The sequence below is a fragment of the Mauremys mutica genome, chromosome 6, assembly GCF_020497125.1.
Source record: "Mauremys mutica isolate MM-2020 ecotype Southern chromosome 6, ASM2049712v1, whole genome shotgun sequence".
In the NCBI taxonomy this organism is placed as follows: Eukaryota; Metazoa; Chordata; order Testudines; family Geoemydidae; genus Mauremys; species Mauremys mutica.
The window spans coordinates 12,754,728-12,780,922 of record NC_059077.1 but is presented as its reverse complement, the minus strand read 5'-3'; the positions used below and the strand labels follow the sequence as shown (position 1 = coordinate 12,780,922).

At 43.2% G+C, this 26,195-nt stretch overlaps 1 protein-coding gene across 3 annotated transcripts in view; it reads left to right on the top strand.

Moving 5' to 3' along the window:
• Window positions 1-25,776, top strand: part of ST8SIA5 (ST8 alpha-N-acetyl-neuraminide alpha-2,8-sialyltransferase 5) — an 85,085-nt gene extending 59,309 nt beyond the window's left edge. For all 3 annotated transcript variants that reach the window (XM_045021088.1, XM_045021087.1, XM_045021089.1), the window contains 5 exons: window positions 2,443-2,529; window positions 3,869-4,013; window positions 9,251-9,363; window positions 18,185-18,277; window positions 19,518-25,776. In XM_045021088.1, the coding sequence (XP_044877023.1) occupies window positions 2,443-2,529; window positions 3,869-4,013; window positions 9,251-9,363; window positions 18,185-18,277; window positions 19,518-19,986 (907 nt within the window). In that variant the 3' untranslated portion in view covers window positions 19,987-25,776. The remainder of the gene's footprint in view (window positions 1-2,442; window positions 2,530-3,868; window positions 4,014-9,250; window positions 9,364-18,184; window positions 18,278-19,517) is intronic.
• Window positions 25,777-26,195: the final 419 nt, after the last annotated feature.

Below are 26,195 nucleotides of genomic sequence, written 5' to 3'. Positions count from 1 at the left end.
CTTAGACTGAAGCTGTTTGGGACAGGGGTCCTCTTTGTGCTCTGTGTTTGTACAATGCCTAGCTCAAAGCGTCCTGCTCTTTGACTGGCCTCCTAGATGCTACAGCAAGATAAACAATCAATAATTTGTTCTCCCAGTTTCAAGCAGGGTTACGTTGCAGGGGTGGAAATCACAGTTTATAGTGGCTTTACATGTACACTAGGGGTTTGCAGAGGTGCAGCTACGCCGGTGGCTGAAATTCCTAGTGTGGACAAGGCCTTAGAGGAGAACTTGAGGCTTTATACTTTGAGAATGGGATTTTCAAAGAGGCCTAAAGAAACTGGGCACCAAATTCCCTTAGGCCCATTGAAGTTCCCAGCCCAAATCTTTTCCAGATCTAATCTCTGTGGGTCCATAAATTAGCCGTCATTACCAAATGGAATCCAGAAAGATCACACACAAGAGATCACCTTGTTTTTTAAACGTTCAGGTTTCTTTCAGAATCGAAGGAAGAGAATCTGAAAGTATAAGTGTGATTAAAAGAGAAACGGGCATAAATAGGATGTGTGTATTGACATTAACTGCCACTACTTAATCAGACTTCAGGGTCTGTCTTTAATGTCAGTGTATAACATTTGTGGTCTAGTGGACAGGACACTGGACGTGGACAGTTCTGGACTGTACCTGTCTGTGTTACTGACTTCTGCATGACCTTATGCGAGTCACTTCACTTCTTTGTGCCTCTCTTTCCTCTCTTGCTCTTTGCCTGCCTTATCCATTTAGATTGTAAGTTCTTTGGGGCAGGGAATGTGTTTGTACAGCACCTAGCACAACAGAGCCCCAATCCTGGCTGGGGCCCTGTAGGCACTACTGTAGTAGAAATAATAACAGTAAGCAGAACCATAGTGTCCCATTCCAGGGTGCAACCCAGACCAGCGAGGGGGGTTGTGCCTCACCATGCTTTGCTGTTGTAGCTCTCACCTTGGGTCACTCACAAGCAGCCTGCCAGCAAGCAGGTCACACTCTGAGTGTCTGTGTGTAACAGTAGCCCTGGTCTAACACCTCTGATCCCAGCAGCCTGTCAGCAACATTAGAGTTGCATTCTGGCTTCCAGCAACCTTGGTTACTACTTGCAGGGTGACCCCAACATACTCCCAGTCCCTAATTTCCTCCAAAATGTGTGTGTTCTGCACTGCTCAGCCCTCTCCTGGGCAGCTCAGATATTAAAGGTCCTTTGCCCCTGTAAACGGTCAATAGTCAACAGTTTTCTACTCTTAACTGGTGTTACCAAACAGTTCAGTTTACACACAACACTGGATTTTTTTAGATTAAAAATGAAACAAGTTCATTTAAAGAGAGATTTTAAGTGAGTCCAAGTATCAGCCATTAACGCAGAAATGGTTACAAGAGAAATAAAGATAAAGTGCTTCCTAGTAGCTAAAACTTGACAAAGTAGACTTGGTTCAAGGTAAAATCTTTACCACGTGTTCCCAGCAACATGGCTGACCAAATTCTCAGGTCAGACCTCTCCTCAAAGGCAAAGAGCTGGTTCCTTTGTCTTGTTAAGTGAAAGAGTAATAACCTGGGGTGGTTTTGCCCCTCACTTTGATAGTCAGGGCCGGCTCCAGGCACCAGCGAAGGAAGCAGGTGCCTGGGGCGGCCAATAGAAAGGGGAGGCAGTCCATCCGTTATTGGGGCGGCACTTCGGTGGCAGCTTAAGCGCTCTGCTTTAGTCTTCGGCGGCAATTCGGTGGCGGGTCCTTCACACCGTCTCTTCCTCTTTGGCGGCAGCTCAATTGGGTTTTTCTTTTTTTTTTTCTTTGCCGCTTGGGGTGGCAAAAAAGCTGGAGCCGACCCTGTTTATAGTCCAGTCACCCTTTGCAAAGCATTTTCCTGAGGGTTACCCCTAGATAAAGTTCATTCCAGCTAAAAGGAAGGAGACATGGAGTCTTGTGGTGAAGAAGGTTCTATGTTGTTTGCCAAAATGCAGATCACTTTTTTTTTTCCCTGCCCCGCTTTGTTGGCAAAGAATGGCCACTTGACACATAATTGCCAGTCAACTTTGACACCTGGCTGGCATCATCAGCTTGTCTTTTGTCTTTGAGAAACCGGTTTACCCACTCCCCAGACTTGCCTGATAAACACGTTGTAGTCATAATTTCAGTTTCTGTTCAGAACTCTTAGTATGCATTTTGTACATACATTACAAAAGAATACTGACAATTCATGTGGTGTTAGTTTTTAAATGATACCTCTCGGTATATTTTGCACAAAGATTATTACAAAATACAGGGGTGCTTTCAATCATACATAAGGATTAGGTTTTACACAGAGAGCATTCATGTGGGCCAACTATCTCTTCCTACCAAATAACCATTACATGCCCTCATCAGTGCAGTGTTATGAATGGAGAAAAGTTCATTTCATAAAAGTACACTCAAAAGTCTTTGGTTTTGTCTTTAGGGTGAAGCAAACTGAATTGTTTGACAGGTGGAAGAGCCTACAGATGTGCAAATGGGAGATGAATGTGACAGAAGCCAACCTATTCAAGTAAGACGGGTTTCTGTTAATGAGATTATAGCTACCATTAACTAACAGGGGTGAGTTTCAATGTAATCGATTGTAAAGGAGCGATGTAATCACATATCAATGGTTATTAAAGAATCATAGAATCATAGAAAGAGCAAGTAAAACATCAAAAGAGGCTGTTACTTTTTACCATTCATTATGATCGGGGAGACCAATGCATTTAAGTAGGTTTTGGCTATTGTTAATTTTAAAAAGGTCAGGTAGCAGGATGGTGTGAGGGTGGAAGAATGCTATAGAAGCACCTAAGACTCACCCCCCTCTAGGATGACCAGATGTCCTGAGTTTATAGGTACAGTCCTGATATTTGGGGCTTTTTCTTATATAAATGCCTATTACCGCCCCACCCCGTGCTGATTTTTCACTCTTGCTATCTGGTCACCCTACCTATGAAGGAGGGGAAATCTGTGCTGAGGATCCCCCCAGCAAGGATCCTTCTTCAGGAACAAGAGAGATGGGGGCACAATCTGGGCCCTGGAGAGATTATGGAAGATCACCGTGAGTCAATGACCAACCATAGAACAGAACACTGGAGTCCTGCCTCCTAGTTCTGTGCTCTAGTCATAAACCAAGAGTTCATCAGGATGCTCCTTGCATCAAGGGTGCTGACCAAATTCTCAGATGGTGTAAATGATTGCAGCTACACTATCTTCAGCAGTAACACTGCTTTACACCAGCCGAGAATCTTCAGAAACATCAGAATGAAAATCTTGATAGTTAGTTCTGTATTCCATTGATTATCTTTCCTTATTACCCTTCTCAATTGCCATTCTCTGGCCTCCTCAGCTGCTGTTCTGGTATCCAGAGGCCTCTGTCATTTGTCCCTAGAACACTCTATCTTATCTTATATCCTTGCTGAAGTTCATCTACAGTGATTTCAGAACCCAGCTTTGGAATGCTGTCCTGTAGGGCCAATATCTGAATGATGCCACAGCATTGTTTTAGCTTTGTGCACATATATTTATCACTGTGGATGCACAGGCATCAGAGAATGGGCAATGGCTCAGGAACAAACGTGCTCTGGAATAAGAGTGGGAGTAATTCAAGGATTTCTGTTGCAAAGACAAAAGTAGAAAAGGCATTAAATGAAAGACGTGAACTAAGAAATTGACTCCATTTTGGCACACAGCACTCACTCCTCTGTATATTTAAGTTTAATATGAAATCTATGGTGAGAGTAGCACATTAATCATAACATCATTGGGACAGCAATTTCTATCCATTTCAATTCTCATTGTAACTCTTAGCTTTACTCCATGCTATTGCGTCATGTAAACTTCTTCACCTATTGTTCATTTGACAGGTCAACGTTGTCAAGATGTTGCAATGCCCCTGCTTTTCTGTTCACCACACAGAAAAATACTCCCCTGGGAACTAAATTGAAATATGAAGTGGATACTAGTGGAATCTTCCATATCAATCAGGAAATCTTCAGAATGTTTCCAAAGGTGTGTTACATGACTGCATCCATTTGCTAAAACCTCACACTGTAGCTGCTGCATTGGACAAAGTCTTATATAGTAGTCAAGCTTTAGCCAACATTTTGAAATTTTTGCAAGCATCCTTCATCCTGCATCTTCATTTTCCATATGATATTCCATTTCTTTTTTCCTCTATCTAGTTGTCATCTGCTCCAGCTGGCAGGCAACGTGTATACTTTTGACTGCAGAATTTACTGACCACATGTTAACTGGCTAGTGAAATGGCTTTAGAAATCAGCATATAATGAAGCTCAGTGACCAAAACTCAACAAGGACATGTCCACATATTTTAAACACATTATTTGTCTGTGTCTGATTCTTATTTGAAAATTTGAGAACTCGGTGATTTTTACCTTCTTTCTGTTTGCAGGTTGTGAACATGTTGCAGAATTCTCAAATGTATTTATTAGAATTTATACACAAATTTCTTCAGCAAATAATCCTTGACCTGAAGAACATTACAACCCAATGTACAATTCTCAGTGCACGCTGAAATTTAAGAGCAGAAACTAATTTATGTGACGGTGACTGTGAATTATGTAACAAACCCACACATCTCGAATTTCAAGCTGTATGTTTGTGGAAATATCTGAAACTCATCCCTTTGCAGAGGACTAGCACGATATTGATCTTAAGTTCTTATATGGCTGCCATTATCATCGTTTCCAAGCACCACACAATCTTTAATGTATTTATCTTCTCGACACCTCTGTGAGGTAAAGCAGTGCTATTATCCCCATTTAACAGATGGGCTCTGAGGCACAGTTCCTCAAAATATTTGGATGCCTAACTTCCATTGAAATCAATAATTTTGATGGGTGTTAGCCATGTAAATACCTTTGAGGATCTGGGCCTAAGTGACTTGCCTGAGATCTTATAGGAAGTCTGTGGTGGATGGAGCAAATAATTGAATCCAGGTCTCCTGAGTCCCAAATCTAGGCTACTCCCTCATAGCCGCCAGACCACTTTTACTCTCCAATGCTGATTCCCTCCCCAGGTTATAAGAACATAAGAATAGCCACACTGGTGTCAGAGCACTGGCCCATCTAGTGCAGAATCCATTCTTCCAACAGTGGTTGCTACCAGATACTTTGGTGGGAATGAATAGAACAGGACAATTATCTAGTGATCTATCTGCAGTTGTCCAGTTCCAGCTTCTGGCAGTCAGAGGTTTAGGGTCACCCACACCATGCCGCAGGGGGTGCTCTGCTGGTCGCCGGGAGGGCGGCATGCGGCTTCGGTGGACCTCCCGCAGGCGTGCCTGCAGAGGGTCCGCTGGTCCGGCGGCTTTGGTGGACCACCGGAGCCGTGGGACCAGCGGACCCTCCACAGGCGTGCCTGCGGGAGGTCCACCGGAGCCGCGGGACCAGTGGACCTGCCGCAGGCACGCCTGCGGGAGGTCCACCAGAGCCGCCTGCCACCCTCCTGGTGACCGGCAGAGCACCCCCCGCGGCATGCCGCCCCAAGCATGCGCTTGGCGTGCTGGGGCCTGGAGCCGCCCCTGGCTAGGGTTCATGCTTCTCTCACTGCCTCTTTTATTCCATTGTTTAGCCATGTTGGTATTTTTTTGGTTGTCTTACAGTTTATTTTTCTTATTTGGGGTATATATTTAGTTTGAGCCTCTATTATGGTGTTTTAAAATAGTTTCCATGCAGTTTATAGGCATTTCACTTGTGTGACTATTCCTTTGAATTTCCTTTTAACTAGCTTCCTCATTTTTGTCTAGTTCAACTTTTTGCAGTTAAATGCTACTGTAGTGGGTTTCTTTGATATCTTCCCCCCGCATAAGGATGTTAAATTTAATTACATTATGGTCACTTTTCCTGAGCATTTCAGCTATATTCTCCTCTTGTACCAGATCCTGTGTGCCACTTAGAACTAAATCAAGAATTGCCTCCCTCTGTGTGGATTTCAGGACTAGCAGCTCCATTGAATCAGTCGTTAATGGCGTCTAGACATGTTATCTCTGCATCTTGTCCTGAGGTGACATGTACCCAGTCAATATGGGGATAATTGAAATCCCCCATTATTATTGGGTTTTGTGTTTTTATAGCCTCTGTAATCTCCCTGAGGATTTCACAATCAGTGTCACCATCCTGGACAGGTGGTCAGTAGTATATTCCTGTTGCTATACACTTGTTATTCAAGCATGTAATTTCTGTCCATAGAGATTCTATGGTACAGTTTGATTCATTTAAGATTTTTACTATATTTGTCTCTATGCTTTCTTTCACATATAGTGCCACTCTGCCACCAGCATGACCTACTCTCATTCCTATGTATTTTGTACCCTGTATTACCATGTACCATTGGTTATCATCGTTCCACCAAGTATCTGATGCCTATTATATCAATACCCTCATTTAATACTAGATACTCAAGTTTACCCATCTTCGTATTTAGACTTCTTGCATTTGTATACAAGCACTTATACAATTTGTCAGTATTTAGTTTGTCTGCCTTCATGTGATGTAATTGAATGGGATTCCTCTTTGTTTGACTGTTTCTGTTCAGTTGCTGCCCTTTCTTTATCAACTTCTATCCTCTCTTCTTTGCTGGGATGTTAAGTATCCCCTTCAATAAATCCTTCCCAAGGGATGTCTCTGTCCAAACCATGTGCTCCTCTGCTCCTATCGGCTTTTCCCGAGAACCTTAGTTAAAAAGCCCTCTATGACCTTTTTAATTTTGCATGTCTGAAATCTGATTCTGTTTAAACACTGTTTAAGTTCCAAGTATGCCCTCAGAACAGTCTTTACATGAGACTTCTGTCGTGCGTAAGTGCGGTGCGGGACCTCTGCATAAGGAAGGATTCACTTTTACCCAGTATGGCTCCATTTTAGCCAAGCACTTAAACACATGCTTAAAGTTAGGCACATGAGTAATCCATTCGCTGTTGCTCTGAGCATGTCAGAACATGTTTAATTGTAAACATGGTTAAATCCATTTAATCAAGAGGATGAAGCATATGCTTAAGCATGTGTTTAAGTGCTCTGCTGAATCAGGGCCTTTGTTGGTTTGTTATATCTCTAATTATTATTGGGTTACTATCTCCTAGAGCTGGAGGGGACCTTGAAAGGTCATTGAGTCCAGCCCCCTGCCTTCACTAGGCAGGACCAAGTATTGATTTTTGCTCTAGATCTTTAAGTGGCCCTCTTAAGGATTGAACTCATAACCCTGGGTTTAGCAGGCCAATGCTCAAACCACTGAGCTATCTCTCCCCACCGCCCCTGGGACCAGCAATAATACCAGGTGATTTATGTAACTAACCAGCACAGTACAAATTGTGAATTGCACATTTTACAATCTAAGGGACAATTTGTGGTCATCTTTCAGTGAATACTGAGCTGAAAAATTTCTATTTATTTTGAGAGTAATCAGTAGGGCTTGTAGATGTGCAGAAAGTGAAAACAGTCAAATCAAATTTACTTTGGAATTTGGATAAATGTTAGCCAAAACCCTTTCCCATTATTTACTAATTTCTAGGAAATTCTGTTGTATAAGAGTAACAAGACAGCCCAGCACACACATCTATGGGGTTGTTATTGCTTTTCTGAGATGGACAGTTGTGTTGTATGTCCTTCAGCCTCATGCCTTATGTGCAACATGTGTAGTGCACTATAAATAATCACCTAGACATTCATTTTATATCACTATTCCATCTGGATGTATTTCTCATTATGAAATTACTTATAAAATATGTATGTGCTAATAGAAGCAGTCTCATCCTTATATAAGCACATCTCTACATATTCATAGGGTGTCAGCTCCCCTGAGCTTTCCCTCTCACTTCTCACATCCTAAGGGCCTAATTCTGTCCTTGGATATGTGATTATAACTCTCATTAACTTCAGTGGCTGCTCCATACATTCATCTGAGAGCAGAATTTTATCCTTTAGGATACAGAAGAGATGCTTGATGCTTAGACATCAAGCCTGCAAAGGCTTTTAGCCTGCAAAGGCTTATGCATGTGCATATCTTTATGCATTGTGAATAGTTGTGTTGACTCCAGTGGGATGACTCATAGGCCCATATCCTCAAAGGTACTTAGGCTCCTTGCTTCCATTGATTTCAATTGGCCATGGTGTTTAAGCTGAAGCAGATGCATAAGTCTTTGCAGGATCGGGGCCTTAAATTGTAAGCCATCTTTGTGTTATGACAGTAGAGGTCTTAGCACAATGGGGCCCAATCCCTGATTAGGGCCTCTGGGCACTGCCTCAGTACAAGTACAGTAGAACCTCGGGAATGGAGATTGTTTGTCACTCTGAAATGGTCGTAACTCTGAACAAAACGTTATTGTTTTTTCAAAAGTTTACAACTGAACATTGACTTAATACAGCTTTGAAACTTTACTATGCAGAAGAAAAATGCTGCTTTTAGCCATCTTAATTTATGTGACACAAGCACAGAAACAGTTTCCTTCTCTTGTCATATCTTTTTTTTAAACTTTCCCTTTTTTTTTAGTAGTTTATGTTTAACACAGTACTGTACCGTATTTGCCTTTTATTTTTTTGTTGTGTGCGTCTGCTGCTGCCTGATTGTGTACTTCCAGTTCCAAATAAGGTGTGCGGTTGACTGGTCAGTTTATTACTCTGGTGTTCGTAACCCTGAGGTTCTATTCTAGTAAATAATAATTACGATGCTGTTATTACAGGAAGAGATGTCCAGAATCCAGGTTCAGTTCTGATAAAGATCCCAAACGTTTTCCCTTTCTCTGAACTATCCAGACCTCTTGAATCTTTTAGTTTCCAGATGGGGACCAAAACCAGAGATTCATTCTATCATAGGCATTATATTATAAATTGCCTAAAAAACACTGCTCTTACGATATTTCTGTCCTGATTTTTACATGCCAAAATATCCGATCCCATGAAATACCTGGTCTAGTTTAGAAGTGTAAGAACATTTCTAACATTATGGAAACTTACACATTCAGTTCTAGATATTGGCTAAAGGTTCAGGTGTTCTTACTTTTTTTTTTTCTGAACCAGTTTCTCACAGCATCTCTCTAACTACAATGAGAATGGTCATGTCAGTTCATATAAACATGTATCATGGGATTATTGGACCCCAGGGAGGGTCCAGTGGTAGTTTCCTATTATTATTCCATCCATCTGATTTTCATTCCAGATACAGTTGCAGAACAGGGAACTGCTGCCACGTGCATGTCACACGAAAGTAACCGGTTTGTTCTCGTTTTGCTGTAGGATATGCCGTACTATCGCTCCCAATTTAAGAAATGTGCTGTGGTTGGGAATGGAGGGATTCTCAAGAACAGCAGATGTGGACGGGAAATTGACAGTGCAGATTTCGTATTTCGGTAATCATCCTATAGTACAGTTCTTTTAGCATTGTACAGTACTAAATAAAAGCTCACACATCTATTCTTTCTTATGTTGGAATATAGGAATCGCCAAAATGGAACAAATGGTCCGGCTAACGAACTATCCTGTTTCTGGCAATGGCCAGATTGTTTAGGAGAAAAACCTACCTAATAGACAATTATGAAATTACATGTCTGGGGGGGGTAACTGGTTTATGTCCTGAAGAAGGATATCCCTATACATTTACATCCTCCTTATTGTAACTCAGGAGGTTATTTTTATTATTCATAATGGTGTCTTTAGTATTGTAACTATGTTGGTCTCAGGATGACAAAGTGAGTGAGATGATGTGTTTTATTAGACCATTTTCTTCTGGGGGAAGAGCCAGAGACAAGCTTTCAAGCTACACGGCACTCTTCTGAGAGCTCTCTCTGTCTCTTCCCCCAGCAGAAGTTAGTCCAGGAGAACATTTTATCTCACCCACCTTGTCTCTCTCTGATCAATGTCTTTGAATCCTATTAAACTCTTTGTCTGGCTTATATTTTGTGTCAGTGAGTTCCACAGATTATTTATTGTGTTGCATAAAAATATTTCTTTTTACATTTTTACCTTTATTGGACCAGATTCTGACCTTAGTTACATTAAAGTCAGTGAGTTACCCTGATTTACACTGGTGAAAATGAGATCAGATTCTGGCTGATTGCCTTTTAATTTCATTGGGTGTCAAGGGATAATTAGGAACAACCTATGAGTCTTCTTTTCACTGTTCATTACTAAATACACCTTTGTCATATCACCTTTTGTATCCTCACTAAACTAAACAGTTGTGATCTTTTTAATCCTTTCCTTTGTGCTTCTAGTAATTTTCTTTGGCTTTTCAGACTAGTTTCTATTTTTTCTGGAGACAAGGTAACCCAAACTAAATTTATATAGAGTCCCACCTATTTGTATTGGTCAAGACTGTTCCTGTCACTTTGATTGAAATAAACAGTGCATCTTGTTATGAATTTAGATTGCCAACCGTGAGTAGGTGAATGGCAGCATGTATAGCAGAAGTCATAACATTAGTGTCTGCATAATGCAACTTTTAGTTGTAATAATCTTTTTTGGACTCTTTTTTTCCTGTGATCTCATTCAGAATGTTGACATTTCTGTTACACAGTGACTTTCCATAGCCTGTAATTGACCTGTACCAGCCCAGAGAGATGGAAGTGGATCAAGATAAAAAGTGGAAGTTATGTTTATTTTGATACTATGATTAGGTTCCTGAGAATTTGATCAAATCAAAAGAAAGAGCATGTCAAAAAATTGACTGAATTTCAGTGGAAACAACTGTAATATTAGGATTCTCATACAAAGAAAGTGGTTTGATGTCTAGAAGGAAGATAGGCCCTGATTAAGAAATGCAAATGCTCAAATCCAGAGTCTGTTCAGAACAGCATTTCACATGTGCTTAACTTTAAGCACATATTTAAGTTCTGTTGATGTCAACTTTGAAGTAAAGCATGTTCTTAAGTGCAGTCCCGAAGAGGCAGGTTTTCCTGAACTGATGGCATATTGCTTCACTGTGGGATGATAATCATCTCATTTTGCCATAAAAACTGCTCAAAAATACATTGCAGGACGTCCAAAGAATGCTGCTGAAGTCAGTGGTAATGATGTTGATGCCTGTTTTAACACTGACAGGGACGTTTATGTTTAGAAGGGTTTGAAACCATTTTTTCTCCTCTAGAAAACAAATATAGACCACAATGGATTTTATTTTAGATTATATATGGAATTTCATTTATCACCAGTTGCTGTTGCCTAGCTCCACCTACTGACCAAATAGGAAAACTACATGGAAACACATCAGGCACATTTGGAGTAGATCCCTGGCAGGATCTTGCACAACATTTTATGATTTTATGATTCTTGCACCAAAAATATTGTTGGTTTAAGCTGATTTCATTATTTTTATAAGATGTTTTTTAATTCAACAAATAGAATTTGCCCTAATGTATTTCTGTATTGCACCGATACTTGCTACTAGTTGGGTAATTCAGAAAATTAAAAATTGAGGCCGAATATCTGGGGAATCTTCCTAAAAGTGAGTTCTAATAGGCTATGGACTTAGCTGCCAAGGGAATTAGTAGAACCCAACTTACTAGAGAAATTTAAAACTAGACTGGACATGCTAGCAGAAGAAATATCGTAGGGAGCAATCCTACCATGGCTGAAGGATAGACAATGATGTCAGTCTCCGAAATGATATGGACACTAGTACGAATGTATGAACAATTGTCTTCAAATACATTCCCTCCAAAGGGTCATTACTGCCGTCTTGTTAAACAACTTCAGATCTTATTGAAACTACATAAGACTTCTAATTGCAGAATCCTCAATTTTAGAAGATTGTGCCTTGAAATGGAGGACTTGGAACTGCTGAGCCCAGTTCCCTGCTCCACACAGTCTTCCTGTGTGATCTTGAGCAGGGCACTTAGGGCCAGATTTGTAAAGGTGCTTAGGTGCCTAATGAGGTAGATGGAGTCCTGGTGAGGTTTTCAAAAGCACCTATCTGCCTCTTTACGTTCTTCAATACTGTTAAAAAAAATCTGCTTCTTAGGGTATGTCTACACTACAATGTAAGCCCAGGGTTAGTGGGACGTAAGTCAGCTGACCCTGGGTTAGAGAACCCAGGGCATGAGCGTCTACACTGCTTGTTAACGGTAGGTTAAGAATTTTCTAATACAGGCTTGAACCTGGGGCTCTGGCGTCCACACTGCAGCAACCAGGCTGGAGTCAAACCAACCAAATCCCAGACGCTCTAGCTAGCCCTTTGACCATGTTGCACTATGGGAAAACTTGACAATCCACCATGCACATTACAGGAAGTTTGAACCACCCGCCAACACATCTTGCCAAGCAATCATTTTGGTCAGTGGGCTTCCAGCTACCTGAGCCAGCAACATGGAGGAGACACTTTGTGAAGAGCTTCTCTTGCTTGCGTTTTCACTCCTGTGTCAGGGAATGGGCAGCACTCCCATGAGATGCTGATGCACATTTCGGTGGCATCTTCTGACCCATAAAGGGAGCAGGAAGAGGAGGAGGCAGAGCACCAAGCATGGCAGACTCGAACTGACTGACTGCTTCTCAGTACACGCTGTACAGCCTCTAGTGCCCCCTCTGTAGCCTGGAGCTTCTGGAGCAGGGCCACAAGCACAGACTGGCGGGATCACATTGTCATGCAGACCTGGGATGACCAGCCATGGGTCCAGAACTTTGACATGAAGAAAGCTACATTTCTGGAGCTTTGCAAGCCACTTGTCCGATCTTCCAGGATAAAGACACGTGCATAAGGCCACCCCTGCTGGTCCAGAAGCTGGTTGCTATTGCCATTTAGAAGCTGGCTACCCCAGACTGCTACAGGTCTGTTGCAAACCAGTTTGGTGTTGGAAAGTCAACTGTGGGTAAAGTGGCCATTGAGGTTTCTGAGGCAATCAGGCATGTGGTTTACCCCAAAGTGGCAGTCCTGAAGTAACTGCTGGCTTTGAGATAATGGGGTTTCCAAACTGCACTGGGACCATTGATGGGATTCATGTGCTCGTAGTTTGAGCACACGAGTACATAAACCACAAAGGGTATTACTCCATCGTTATGCAGGCTCTTGTGGACCCCAGAGGGTGATTTATGAACGTCAGCATGGGTTGTACTAGAAAAACTCAAGATGCTCGGGTTTTCCAGCAATCAGGAGTCTACATTCATGGACAGGCTGTTCCCACCAAATGACACTATCCCCACCAAATGACATTATCATCAATGGAGTTTCTGTCCTCCTCATTATTCTGGGGGACCCTGCAATTAGGGTGACCAGATGTCCCGATTTTATAGGGACAGTCCCGATTTTTGGGTCTTTTTCTTATATGGGCTCCTATTACCCCCCACCCCCATCCCGATTTTTCACACTTGCTGTCTGGTCACCCTACCTGCAATACCTCCTTTTGCCTTGGCTTATGAAACTGTACCCTGAATTCAGAGGCCCTGGCAAAAGATAGTTTAATTACACTCTCAGCAGGCGTAGAATGGCTGCTGAATGTGCTTTTGGCAGATTGAAATCCCGTTCGAGATGTCTACAGACCCATTTGGATGCCAGTGTCATCAATGCTGTCTGCTTCACTGTGGCTTGCTGTGCTCTTCACAATCTCTGTGAAGCCAGAGGTGAGCCATTTCCCCCTGAATGGGCCTATGGCAGCGACGGGCCGCTGAATTGGTACCCGCAGCCAGAAAGTGGATCAACTACAGCTGGAGCTGGATACACCCAGACAACAGCAGTCAGGGATGCTTTGTGCTCCCACGTTATGGATTTGCATGGTCCAATGGAAACGGGGGAAATAATACCTTTATGAATGTGCTTGTGGGGTCTGGTGGGGGGTATGAGGCTTATTGATTGTGAGGAGGGTGGGGTGCTTGGAGAGGAGGGTGGAATTATGAATGACAAGACCACTTATGAAATAGGGGGAAGAGGATTATTCAAGAATGGATTGATGTAAGGAAGTGATTGAAGTATGACTGGCTATAGATAACTGGGCTGAGGGATAGTCTTTGCATACAAATTCCTAATTGTCCTGATCATGTGTTTACCTTTATTATTTTGAATATGCATCGCACCATGTGAAGCAATGATAGAAATAAACTTATTTGATGAAATAAAAAAGCTTTAATTATAAACATGTTTTAGAAAAGTACAACATCCGCCCATTCCCAGCTGCCGTCACCACACCAAAACACCAGTCACAACAGAAGCTTGCAGAAACAAGTCCTCCATCCCGCAAAGTGCGTGAAAAAGTGCAAACAGTGAAACCACGTACATAACAGAAACCCCTCCCCCCCGTCATGGCATTTTCCCTGACCCCCTGTTCTCTTTTCCCTTCTTTCCATGTTTGCCGTGCACTTGGTGCTGTGGGAGAGAGGTGGAGGCATACACAGGGAGGGGGTCAACATGGAGGGCTCCAGGGCGCAACATTGCCCTGCCCAGCCACACCACGCATGGGTTCCGATTGCCTGGGCCACCCAGCCATGGAGTCTTTCAAGCTGCTTCTGGACTGCAGCACAGGCAGTGCGCAGAGGACTCAGGCCAGGCATAGACGATATAGCAGGAGCTGTTACCCTTGCAGTCAATAAGATGGGCCACTCAAACCGTTCTGTCTGCTGAGCTCTGTCCTCCTCCCTTAGCCACCTTTCCTATTCCAGGAATTGTGAAGCAAGTGCCTACTCTCATGCTAAAACTCTGTCCTCAAGCTGTGCAGCCAGCCTGAGCCTTTCGCCTGGCAGCATGCCCTTCCTCTAGCCACAGGTCCCTTCGCCTTTGGCATGGGAACTACTTGTGGCCCTCTCCAGAACTTCAACCATAAGTTCATCACGGAAACACTTCCTCATGGAATGGGCTCTGAAGGTACATTGGCCCAGGCGTGTGCTGCAGTGCGGGTGAGCAGTGGAGGTGCTGCAGCCGTTAGAGTTCAATTGGCCTGGAACAGGGCAAGACATAGAGGGTTATTGTCTCAAATAGCTCCCTGCAGGAACACAGGAAAGATCTTTGTGGAATTTCAAGGACATAAAATGATACTTTTACAAACGGAACTTCAATATATTGTGAGAAGGACGCTTCGGCCCACAGAAGCTCCTGGACACAGCTTGGTTAATTGTGCAGCAAAAGAATTGCAGGCACCATGGTAAGTTAAAGATGCAAAGCTGCATTTTTTTATTGTAGAAAATTGCAAAACTATTTGGGTTTGTGGGCAGGTGGTTAGGGGTGACAGGCTTTTTCTATTATTTCAGGCCTTCCACATTTTGGAGGCCATAACAGTTCTTGTGGTGCCTGACTGGCAAAGGGAGATGTTATTCCAGTCTGCTGGTAGGAAACCTGCAGTGTATGCAGCAGAATTATTCAGACGTAAAATGAATGAAGAGCACAGCTATGAGTGGTCTGGGCTGGTGGCCCTGGAACATACGCCCTTCCCCGAAATGTGACAACCTATCTGGAATTCCTGCTTCAGGAAAAGTTTGTAGCTATCAGCACCCAGGATTGGGTCAGGAATCAACAGGATGCTGCGTTAGCTTGCACATGGCTTAGCCTGCCATGACTGCATGGAAACACGCAGAACTCCACAGCCTTCCTCCTCCCAGCACATTTCTGGAGAAAATTTCGAACCACAGTCATATTTGGAACAAATGGTTTTGTCACCTATAGATTGCATGGATTACCTCCAACTGAACTGGACTAAATTTGTGAATGGAACACATTTCCCCATATACACACATGCACGCACGCATGGAGTGTTCACTATTGCCAGGCGGCTTGATAGACCATAAAATGGTTATAGAAAGGCATACTTACAGGCATGGCAATATAAGGTTATTATTTTTAAGTGACAAGAATGGCCCTAGCAAAAATCTGTGCCTTTCCAGTGAAGATACACTTCAAATGTGTTCTTCAGTGTTTGCATGTCCCAGTTGCCTTTTTGAACTCCATGTGGTGGGGGGAGCCACATCTCTGGCATACAGTCCACCATTAGCAGATACATGCTGATAGCTGGGGCTTCTCATAACTTCAGCATTGGTTGATAGAATGGAAATCCCTCCCATTACTGTATTAATAAACATTAAAATGGAGCCGGAAACTTACCAGGCTTAGGGGCAGCTTCTGTCCTGTCTGTGTCTGCTGCAGGCTCTTCCTCAGGGGCTGCATCAACAGCTCTTCTGAGTATAGACCCAGAGTGTGCAGCTGCTCCAGAGCCTGCTCTGGAACTGGTTTCAGCAACAGAGTGACTTCTTTGTCTCCATTCGGTGCTTGGTGCTGGGCATCAATCCCCATGATAGATTCTGGGCATGGGTGGCAGATGAACCTCTCCTTCAGGGAGGCTAGCCCACTGGCCCCGCCCTTTCTGCCTGAAGCCCATCCCACACAGCCGGAGGATAGGGTTGCAACTCTCCAGGATTGTCTTGGAGTCTCCAGGAATTAAAGATTAATCTTTAATTAAAAATTCTGTCATGTGATGAAATCTCCAAGAATTTGTACAACCAAAGTTGGCAACCCTACCAGAGGAGCCCCGAAATGCCCCCGCCCCCACTGCTGGAGAAGCTCTGGCCTCCCTGCCTCTGCGCCGCCCTGGGCCAGCCCCAGCACTGCCTTGGGCCACTGGCCCATCCCGTCCTCCTGGGCCGACCAAGCTCCAAGCCATCAGCTGGAGCTGAGCCCCTGCCAGCTTCAGGGAAGTTCAGGGGGAGGGGGGGGAGGGATGGCCTTGGAGCGGAACATGGGTGGGGCCACGGCCTGGGTTAGGGGAGGCTTGGCCTCCCCTGGCCTTTGATACCCATCGCCCATGATTCTGGGGCCACTTGGGCACCATTCCAGCTGACCAGGTCATCATGCACAACAGTTGGCACCATTCTGGGCGTAGGGCCCGGGACCTGGCCAAACTCTTCATAAAATGGGCATGATTTTGACAAGTTCCCCCAGGTGCAGTTCTGGTCCCTGGTTTTCCGGTACTCACTCTTGAGCCGCTTAACCCACTCCCAGCACTAGTCACCGGTTCGGTATATTTGCAAAGCCGCCAGCCTCTTTGCCATTTACTACTGTGCAGGGTCATTCCTGGTCCTCTTACTGAAGGCCACAGTTCTGCTGGCCTTGCACCAGAGAGTTTCCAAAACCAGGCTGTGCTCCTGTGACCATGAAGCAGCGCCCTTTGCAAAAGGCTTGTTCTGTTCTATCTTCATTGCAAACACGGAAGGCTCTCTGATGGTGTGTAGGCAGCTCAGTGATCAGAAGACAATGGATGGGTTAACACTGACTTACGGAGCTGCTGACGTACACCGAGAGTGGTTGCTGCTGTTTTCTATAGAGTAGATTGGAGATTTTAGATAGAGAAGACAAAGGAAGATAGCAAGGACAAAAGAAATTGGTCTATGGGATTGTGGGATACTTTTTGGAGGACTCCCAGGACCTGAGTCAAGCGGGGCAGCATGTACACTGCAAAGCAATAGGGCTTGAACCCTGGGTCAAGGTCCTGGTAACCTGTGTCTGAGCCCTGAGGCTGAGCCTGCGCTCACATTCCAGTGGTAGACATACCCTTAGTGCCTCAGTTTCTCATCTGTACAATGGGGAGAACAGTACTATCCTACCTCAGGGGGTGCCATGAGCATAAAAACAAATAAGATTTTGAGTTGCTCCAATAGTATGGTAACAGAAGGCATATAAGTGTGTAAATGCCAGTGTTATCTAATTTTATATTTTAGCTTTTGGGTAAAACGTTTTAAGTATCCACAATATAGAGGGGGATATTTGAGGAACCCTGGGAGTTTAGAGATTAGTTTTTCTTGGAGTCTCATCCAGATATTTCTGGCCATAAATATAATCAGAATCAAAGCCAATTAACTGACAAGAGGGAAATGTTATTAACAGGCAATGGACATTTCTACAGGGCACATGTGTGTGCTAACATTCGCATGAGCAGGGAGCAGTAAATATTTTTCTTCTTACAGCCACTGACATTAACAATTTGTGACCTGCAGTGTGCAGTTTAAGCATCAACTCGTTTTAGAATCAGAGAATTGTAGGGCTGGGAGAGACCTCAAGAAGTCCTCTAGTCCACCCTCGCCCCTGTGCTGAGGCAGGACCAAGTATACCACAGTCCATCAGATTACGTATACCATGATCAGATTCTTAATCACAGTCTGCTTCTAATTTTGCTGTTTATAACAAATGCTTAAACACAGTTCTATATTCTCATCCCGAACAGCGGCAAGGCATTCTTGAACTTACTTTTTACTTCTTTCCTTTAGATGCAATTTACCTCCTATATCTGAGAAATATATCGGGGACGTTGGTGTAAAGACAGACGTTGTGACAGTCAATCCCAGCATTATTACTGAGAGGTCAATTCATTTATTTTTTTTAACCCCTTTAGACTTTCCTCCTGTCTTTGCAAAACAGACAAACAAAAGTGTCACAGAAAATCTGGCTGCAGTTAGACAAGACCTAAAGTAGGGGTTGGCAAGCTCTGGCACGCGGCTCGCCAGGGTAAGCACCCTGGCGGCCCAGGCCAGTTTGTTTACCTGCCGCGTCGGCAGGTTCAGCCCATCGCGGCTCCCACTGGCCGCGGTTCACCATCCCAGGCCAATGGGGGTGGCGGGAAGCCACAGCCAGCACATCCCTCGCCTGCACTGCTTCCCGCCGTCCTCATTGGCCTGGGAGGGCGAACCGCAGCCAGTGGGAGCCGCGGTCCGCCGAACCAACCAACGTGGCAGGTAAACAAACTGGCCCGGCCTGCCAGGGTGCTTACCCTGGCGAGCCACGTGCCAGAGGTTGCCGACCCCTGACCTAGAGGATCGATCATGTAATATGCTGAGCATTCTGGCCCCAATCCATCAAAGCACATGCTTACGTCCCACTGAAGTCAACAGCATGTGCTTAAAGTTAAGGAGGGCCTTGTGTGATCCCATTGAATCAACAGGACCACTCACATGCATAATGTTAATTGCATGCTTCAGTGCTTGCAGGACTGAGGCCTTAGCGCTACCTCCTGCTTGCCTCACTCGAGAAGTGCATTCATCGTGCCTCCTTGCACGAGTAACATGAATGGGAGTTGGCCCCAACAGATACAAGCTTCTTTCAAACATTACATTTTAGTTGTTTCACTACAATTTCAGCTCTGAGGTGACATTAATTCTTGTATAATTCCCGACACTGATAGGTGTTAGTATGTATCAAATACAATTAGTAAAAACATTTCAAAATTTAAAGTTTTCCACCTAAATTTTGATGGAAAAAATAAGGGATGAAATTTTTGTGGCAATTTTGACTCATTTTTTGACCACTAGTCAAAGGATTTACTGGTTGGGAAAGGTGAAATATATTCATGATTTTCTCTCTCCCCACTCCCTTTTTTATTACCAAAACTTTTTAATGAAAAAATTCCTACCAGCCACAGAGCTAAATACATTTTCCGTTTGTCACTGAAAGATCATTTCACATTTTTTTTGCAAGCAGCTCTATTTATTAAGATCAGGGGTGTTTCATTGTGTCAGGGAATCTTTATGGAAAGCTTCTTGTTTGTTAGTTTAATTTATATTGAACCTCACAGCCTGATAATCGCTTGTATCCTTTTATCTTTAGATTCCATAAACTGGAGAAATGGAGGAAACCTTTTTATGATGTGCTACAGGTTTATGAAAATGCATCGGTGCTGCTGCCTGCTTTCTACAACACCCGCAACACGGATGTCTCTATCCGGGTCAAATACGTCCTGGACGATTTTGCATCTCAGCAAGCTGTCTATTATTTCCACCCTCAGTATCTCATCAACGTCTCGCGCTACTGGCTTGGTCAAGGGGTGCGTGCCAAGCGGATTAGCACAGGATTGATTCTGGTGACTGCTGCCCTGGAGCTCTGTGAAGAGGTCCACCTTTTTGGCTTTTGGGCTTTCCCCATGAACCCCTCAGGGATTTTTATAACTCACCATTACTACGACAATGTCAAACCTCGCCCTGGCTTCCATGCAATGCCCTCAGAAATCTTCAACTTCCTCCACATGCACAGCAAGGGGATCCTGCAGGTTCATACTGGGACTTGCAGCTGCTGTTGATGATGATGATGACGATTTTTCCTCCGATGTAAAAGCGCAACAGGAACTCAGTGTCTATGTTCAGTGCAGAAGAGTTTTATTACATCCTGAGATTATGCAATAATTGTTCAATATCGATTTCTCAAAGTATTGCATCCCACAGAAGCTGGAATTCCAGCATCCTTCCTGCTAGATGGGGTAGGGTTATGTGAGTTGGGTGAAGTGAAACTCATCCATCATAGGATATGCACCGCCCTGGAAATCAGATCAAGAAGCACATTTTCAATAGGTTTTAGGGATATACAAAGCACATTAGTGTAGCTATCATTTCACTTTCAGGAAAAGCACCAAACGGAACCCATTAGGTAAAGCGAATTTTAGCATATACTGCAGGGCATTAGAAAGGTGTTTTGACTCATAGACAACTGCGGGCATTGTCGATTTTTATTGAAACTGCTATTCTCTTTTATTAGGGTTTTAAAAACAAATTCTTTAAGCATTATTGTAGTTGTAAGGGGAGAGGTATAAGCTGTGGTCTTTATTGTGTAATGACTCATAGCATCGATGAAACATGTCTGTGTAATATCTCATGGTGAGGTTAGATCATTTGTGAGAAGCCAGGCAGGACAGAACAGGTGGTTAAACTGCAATTCCCAGCAAAATGTAACTGCATCAATCTTATCCAATCACAGCTGCCTCTTCTTTGTTTTCCCACGTACCTCCTTGTGTCTTACACGCTTCCCTCCATTCCCCAAACACGTTTTCTTCCTGCAGTCACCAGCTCTGGACTTCTGACTATTTCTTAGCAAAGTAATATGTTGGTCCCCTAGAATTCTACCAGGGCATGGGAGTAGTTCTCTTGAAGCCTATGAGACTATTCTACATGAGGTTTGCAGAACTGATTTTTGGGTTCATATGGCACCGACCCTAGGAGACGACAAGGCTCTTGCAGATTATTTTTTCCAGATGATTTTGATGACGCACCAGAATGATGAGGAGCTTCTCCCAGTGGGAAAGCTTTCTCAATATTTACAGTAGCTGTTGGAAAGTAAATGCTGATGGCTAGAGGGCTGGGAGGAGATAGAAATGAAGTTAAACAATAGAGACACTTCTCATAGTTTTCTGTGTGTTTAAATTAAAGTTATACATTTAAAGACCTTAAGTGTATTCATTAGACATTGTCTTCTGTTGGGGACACTGCTGTGAGTGTTATCCCATCTTAGCACTAACCTACACCTAAAAGTTTTACTATCGTAACAATGTCAGTGATGTCAGAGGGATTTTTTTGCTCACATAGTTATGCTGGTAAAAGCCCTAGGGTAGCTGCAGTTTTATAAAAGGTGCTTTATACTGGTATAGCTTATTTCAGTTCCTGTACAAGAATCAGCTGTCCTGGTATAAGCACTTTCATACTGTTACAGGTGTGTCCAGTCTAGGGGCTTTTTCTGTTTAAACTATGCTGCCATAATTAAAGTGGCAAATCTTTGAAGTACAGACAAGCCTTTAATTGAAATGTTTAGCAGCCTCCTACATAGTATCGGTAATTTGATAAACATGTACAATCTAACCTGGCTCAGTGTTTTCTAGGTCTAAATAATATGGAGGGTGGACCCTGGGACCTGGCCTTCTCCCCTAGGTTATAAAGATTTGTAAAATGAGTAGTTTAATATTTCCACAGGTATCTTATATTTGCAATATTTGTCTCCATATTAAACTAGCCACATCTCTTCTGGCCTATATGGGAGATGCCATTTTGGCAGTAGATTAGAAAGCACTTAACCACTGGAAAACAAAGGTGTGATTAAAGAGAGGTTAAAAGGCATAGCAGAGAGAGAACCCTTCCGTTTCTTGTTACCAGTTCTGCTGAGGTCTAATTCTTGATCTGTTGATGTCAATGTTGATGCCGAGTTAGTTTCATACATTGAACTTCATGGAATTTGTCTAGTTTGGGGGACAGATTAATTTAGTTCCCATGACTTACTTTAATGGCCTGTAGTAGAGAGCTAATACTGCACATCCAGAGTTCTTAATGACTTCAGGATATTCTGATTCCTCCTCCCTATTAGGGGTTAGGGTGACCAGATAGCAAATGTGAAAAATTGGGATGGGATGGGAGGGGGGTAATAGGCGCCTATATAAGACAAAGCCCCAAATATCGGGACTGTCCCTATAAAATTGGCACATCTCGTCACCCTATTAGGGGTAGGCCAAGGATGTGGAAGTTGGATCCAGACAAGAATTATGTTGCCGTCTTTTTCAGAAACCAAATTTGCCAAATCTGACAAGCTCTCTCCTCTCCCTGCCCTATTCCAACACTATTTCCTTCCCTTCTTCCTTCCCTTCCTCTTTCTGACCCTGAGATCTTTCTTCTGCTGTTTGGCTTTAATCCATCAAACCTCTCTCTCCCTAGCTGTTTATAATATTTCTATCAATTTAGCATCTAACCCTTCTTACCTCCTTTCATTCCGGTTTCCCTTTCTAAAGGCCCATTTGAAGTCAAACACAAAACTTATTGATTCTAGTAGTAGCAGTCCGAATTCTCTATCTCCATTGACAACTGCACTTTCCTTCCTATTTTCCAGGCCCACAACCTTGGTGTTATCTTAGACTCTTCTCTCTCTCTCTATATCCAGTCTCTCACCAAATTGTCTAAATTCAGCTTGCTGAATATCAATAATATCTGCTCTCTTTCTCCAGCCCCACCATTAAAAACTTACTTGCTGGTTCTCTCTCACTTGTATGACTGGAACTTGCACCCATCTTGTCTCCCTGCTTCTCACCTCTCCTTTCTAGTCTTCTTTCTGTTTCCCCGTTCTGTCACCTCAGTCCTCTCCTTAAGACCCTCCATAGTTCCCTGTCTCTTACTATGTCAAAATCAGTCCCCTACACAGCCCTGTGTGATCTCACCTCACCTTTATCTCACAATGCTTCTTTCATTTCTCCCCCTCCGCCACCCTCTGCCCATGCACTTCCCAAACTTTTCCCATGGCTTCCTACATCTTTATACCCTATTCACCTGAGACACTCTTGCTGTCCTCTCTCTCTTCCTTCAACCTCACCTCTTCAAAAAATACACTTTCTCATTTTCCTCACCTGAATTGTGGTCCACTGTCGTCTTATTTAGTTAAGAAGTCCTACGTCAGGAAACATGCCTTAATTGGCATGTAAAGAGCTGTGTACCTTAATGGGGCTACAGGAGGATCTGATATAAGGTTTTGGCTAGGTTTTGAGTCTGAATCAGGGGCCTAGGGTTTTTAGTTTACAATGTAGAGATCTCAGAAGCTGTTCTTGCAAGACTTGGACTCTCTCCTTTGAAATTTGGTTTCAGAGCTCCTTCCCATCCCTACGTCTATCAAAATTGCTTCCATTATAAACAAAACATAAAGAAAACAAATCTAAAAGGAAGAGATGTACAGTTGTCTTCATTCAAAAGTCAGAGTTTCCCAGCAGTGACCAGGATGGTGTTTGGAGATGCTCCCATACCTCCCTTTCCTTAGAACAAGAAATACTGTGATATTTAAGATTTTTGCAGCCTGTTGACTATGTAACATCCATCACTGTAATTGATTATAGCATTTCAGAGCTCCTAGGGGGAAGATCACAGGGGAAAATACCAAGTGAAACAGAAGAGATGCCCATGCTCCAGGGTCCTGTAGTTTTGTTGTCATGCTGTAGGCACCGAAGGTATATTACATTTGAGCAAGCATTGATTTATATTTAAAAGACATAAAATACTAAGCACACAGTATGTGAGCTGTTGAATGCCTGAGTGCGTGGAATGTTTTTCCTTGATTTAATATGCAAAAGAGGGCTGCATCTTTGATGTGTCAATTAAACTAATGTATGTATAGGGCCTTGATGGTAAAAGTGCTATATACAGAGCAATGTGGACTAGTGGCTAGGGCATTTGAGTGTGATTAGGAGGTTTGAGTTCTATTCCCGCTGCTGACTTGCTGAGTGACCTTAGACAAGTCATTTTAACTTCTGGGCCTCAGTTTCTCCATCTGTGAAATAGGGATAATAGTGGTCACCTACTGTTCACAGCATACCCTGAGCGCCTCGGATGAATAATGTGATGTAAGAGTCAATCTTGCTGTTAGAGTGTGCATAACATTTTTCATTCTTAAAGTGTTCCACAAACACCAGTTAGCTTATCCCCACAACTCCCTCGTGAGGTAGCTAAGGGTTAACGTCCCCAGTTTATGCTTGAAGAAACTGGGGCAGAGGTAAATTAGGTGAATTATCACAAGGTGAGTCAGTGTCAAAGTTGGGATTAGAACTGGTGCACAGTGCCTTGCCTAGCTCTCTAGACAACATTGCCTTTTGTTGTGTGTTAAGCTTGATAATAATAAGAGTGATCCTGAATCCCTGACTCAGTTTTGACTGGTTCTGCCTGACTATGGATTGAGTAATGATGTCAGCATTTGGCTTAATATCGCTTTGCTGCTCTTTTTGCTATGGTTACTTCCTTTGCTGAGGAAATGTCCTTGCTTTATTGGTTGACGTGAACAACAGTGACTGAAAGGAGTCTGATGTATTTTGACAGATACTTATAACAAGGGAAGACTTGGAAAAGCATCTGTAAGTGAGGAGAAAATGGTGCAAATCTGCCTTTTCATTATAAGAAAGTGTGTCAATTTTTAGGATGGGAAAGAGGATAATAGAAAACACAACTACAGGGTAACAGGCCTTTCCTTTTCTTTGTTTGCTTTACATAACTGATTGACGTACCTCGACCGGGGTTACACTGTAATAGGTGCACTTTTACTGTCTTTAGAATTTGATTATGATTCTATAATTACTCTATTTTTTTAACAATTTAAAAATGTATATGCAAGATACTTACACATCTGCACCAAAGGCCCAGTCCTGCAATGTTTATCCAGATGAAATTCCCATGGAAGTAAATGGGAGTTTTGTTTGTGTAGGGACTGCAGAAACGGGCCTCAAACATGTGTAGGAAGCTTTTCATTATAGTGTACATAGCTGTATAAAATTAGATCTATACAGTCATATACAAACTATGTAGGTCTAGAAAAACCCATATTGTATATGATTAGCCTATGAAATAACATGTATGCTATTTCCTGGAGAGTTTGTTTACCTGCCTGGTATGTTTTGCAGAGTGTTGCTCAAAAGTTGACTTGTGAAAAGTGAATGGAGGTTTGAAAATGCCCCAAATAGAAACTTTAGCCCAGTTCTCATCTTGGGCCCCAGTTCTGCATTAGGCTCCATAAAGTCAGATGCCTGCGTCCCCACAATGACTTCAGTGGGGCTCTGTGCAGTTGCAGGGGTCTAGCTTCATGGAGCAGCTTTCAGGATGGGGTGGGGGTGGGGTGAGACCACGGAATGCTGTTCCACTCTTTCCAGGATGCAAATAAATATAACGGAGGGAAACAACACCCCTCAGATGCACAGTGGACATTACCTATAAAATGTTACTGTAGAATGAGTTGCACAGTGGTCAGTGCCAGAGTTTATGGCATAGGCACCCTGCCTGATGCGGCAGCTTAATCAAAAGGAGGAAAAGAAGGATTTTAGGGAGCGCCTCACCATCCTTTTTTAATACCATCATTTCTTATCCTGTTCAAGTACTCTTAAGCTTAAGAAAATACCTTCTTGAAATCAGGAAGCTCATTGAATTTGATGGTATTTTGCTTCCCTTCCCCCTCATTCAAACACTGAATGGTAAATGACTACCTACGAAGGAGTACAGTGGTGGCAGATGACAGAACAAGAAGCAATGGTCTTGGGTTGCAGTGGGGGAGGTCTAGGTTGGATATTAGGAAACACTATTTCACTAGGAGGGTGGTGAAGCATTGGAATGGAGGTGGTGGAGTCTCCATCTTTAGAGGTTTTTAAGGCCCAGCTTGACAAAGCCCTGGCTGGGATGATTTAGTTGGTTTTGGTCCTGCTTTGAGCAGGGGATTGGACTAGATGACCTCCTGAGGTCTCTTTCAACCCTGATATTCTATGAAAGGGATCTGGGTGTCATAGTGGACCACAAGCTAAATATGAGTCAACAGTGTAACACTGTTGCAAAAAAAGCGACCATCATTCTGGGATGTATTAGCAGGAGTGTTGTAAGCAAGACATAAGAAGTATTTTTTCTGCTTTACTCTGCACTGATTAGGCCTCAACTGGAGCACTGTGTCCAGTTCTGGGTGCCACATTTCAGGAAAGATGTGGTCAAATTGGAGAAAGTCCAGAGAAGAGCAACAAAAATGATT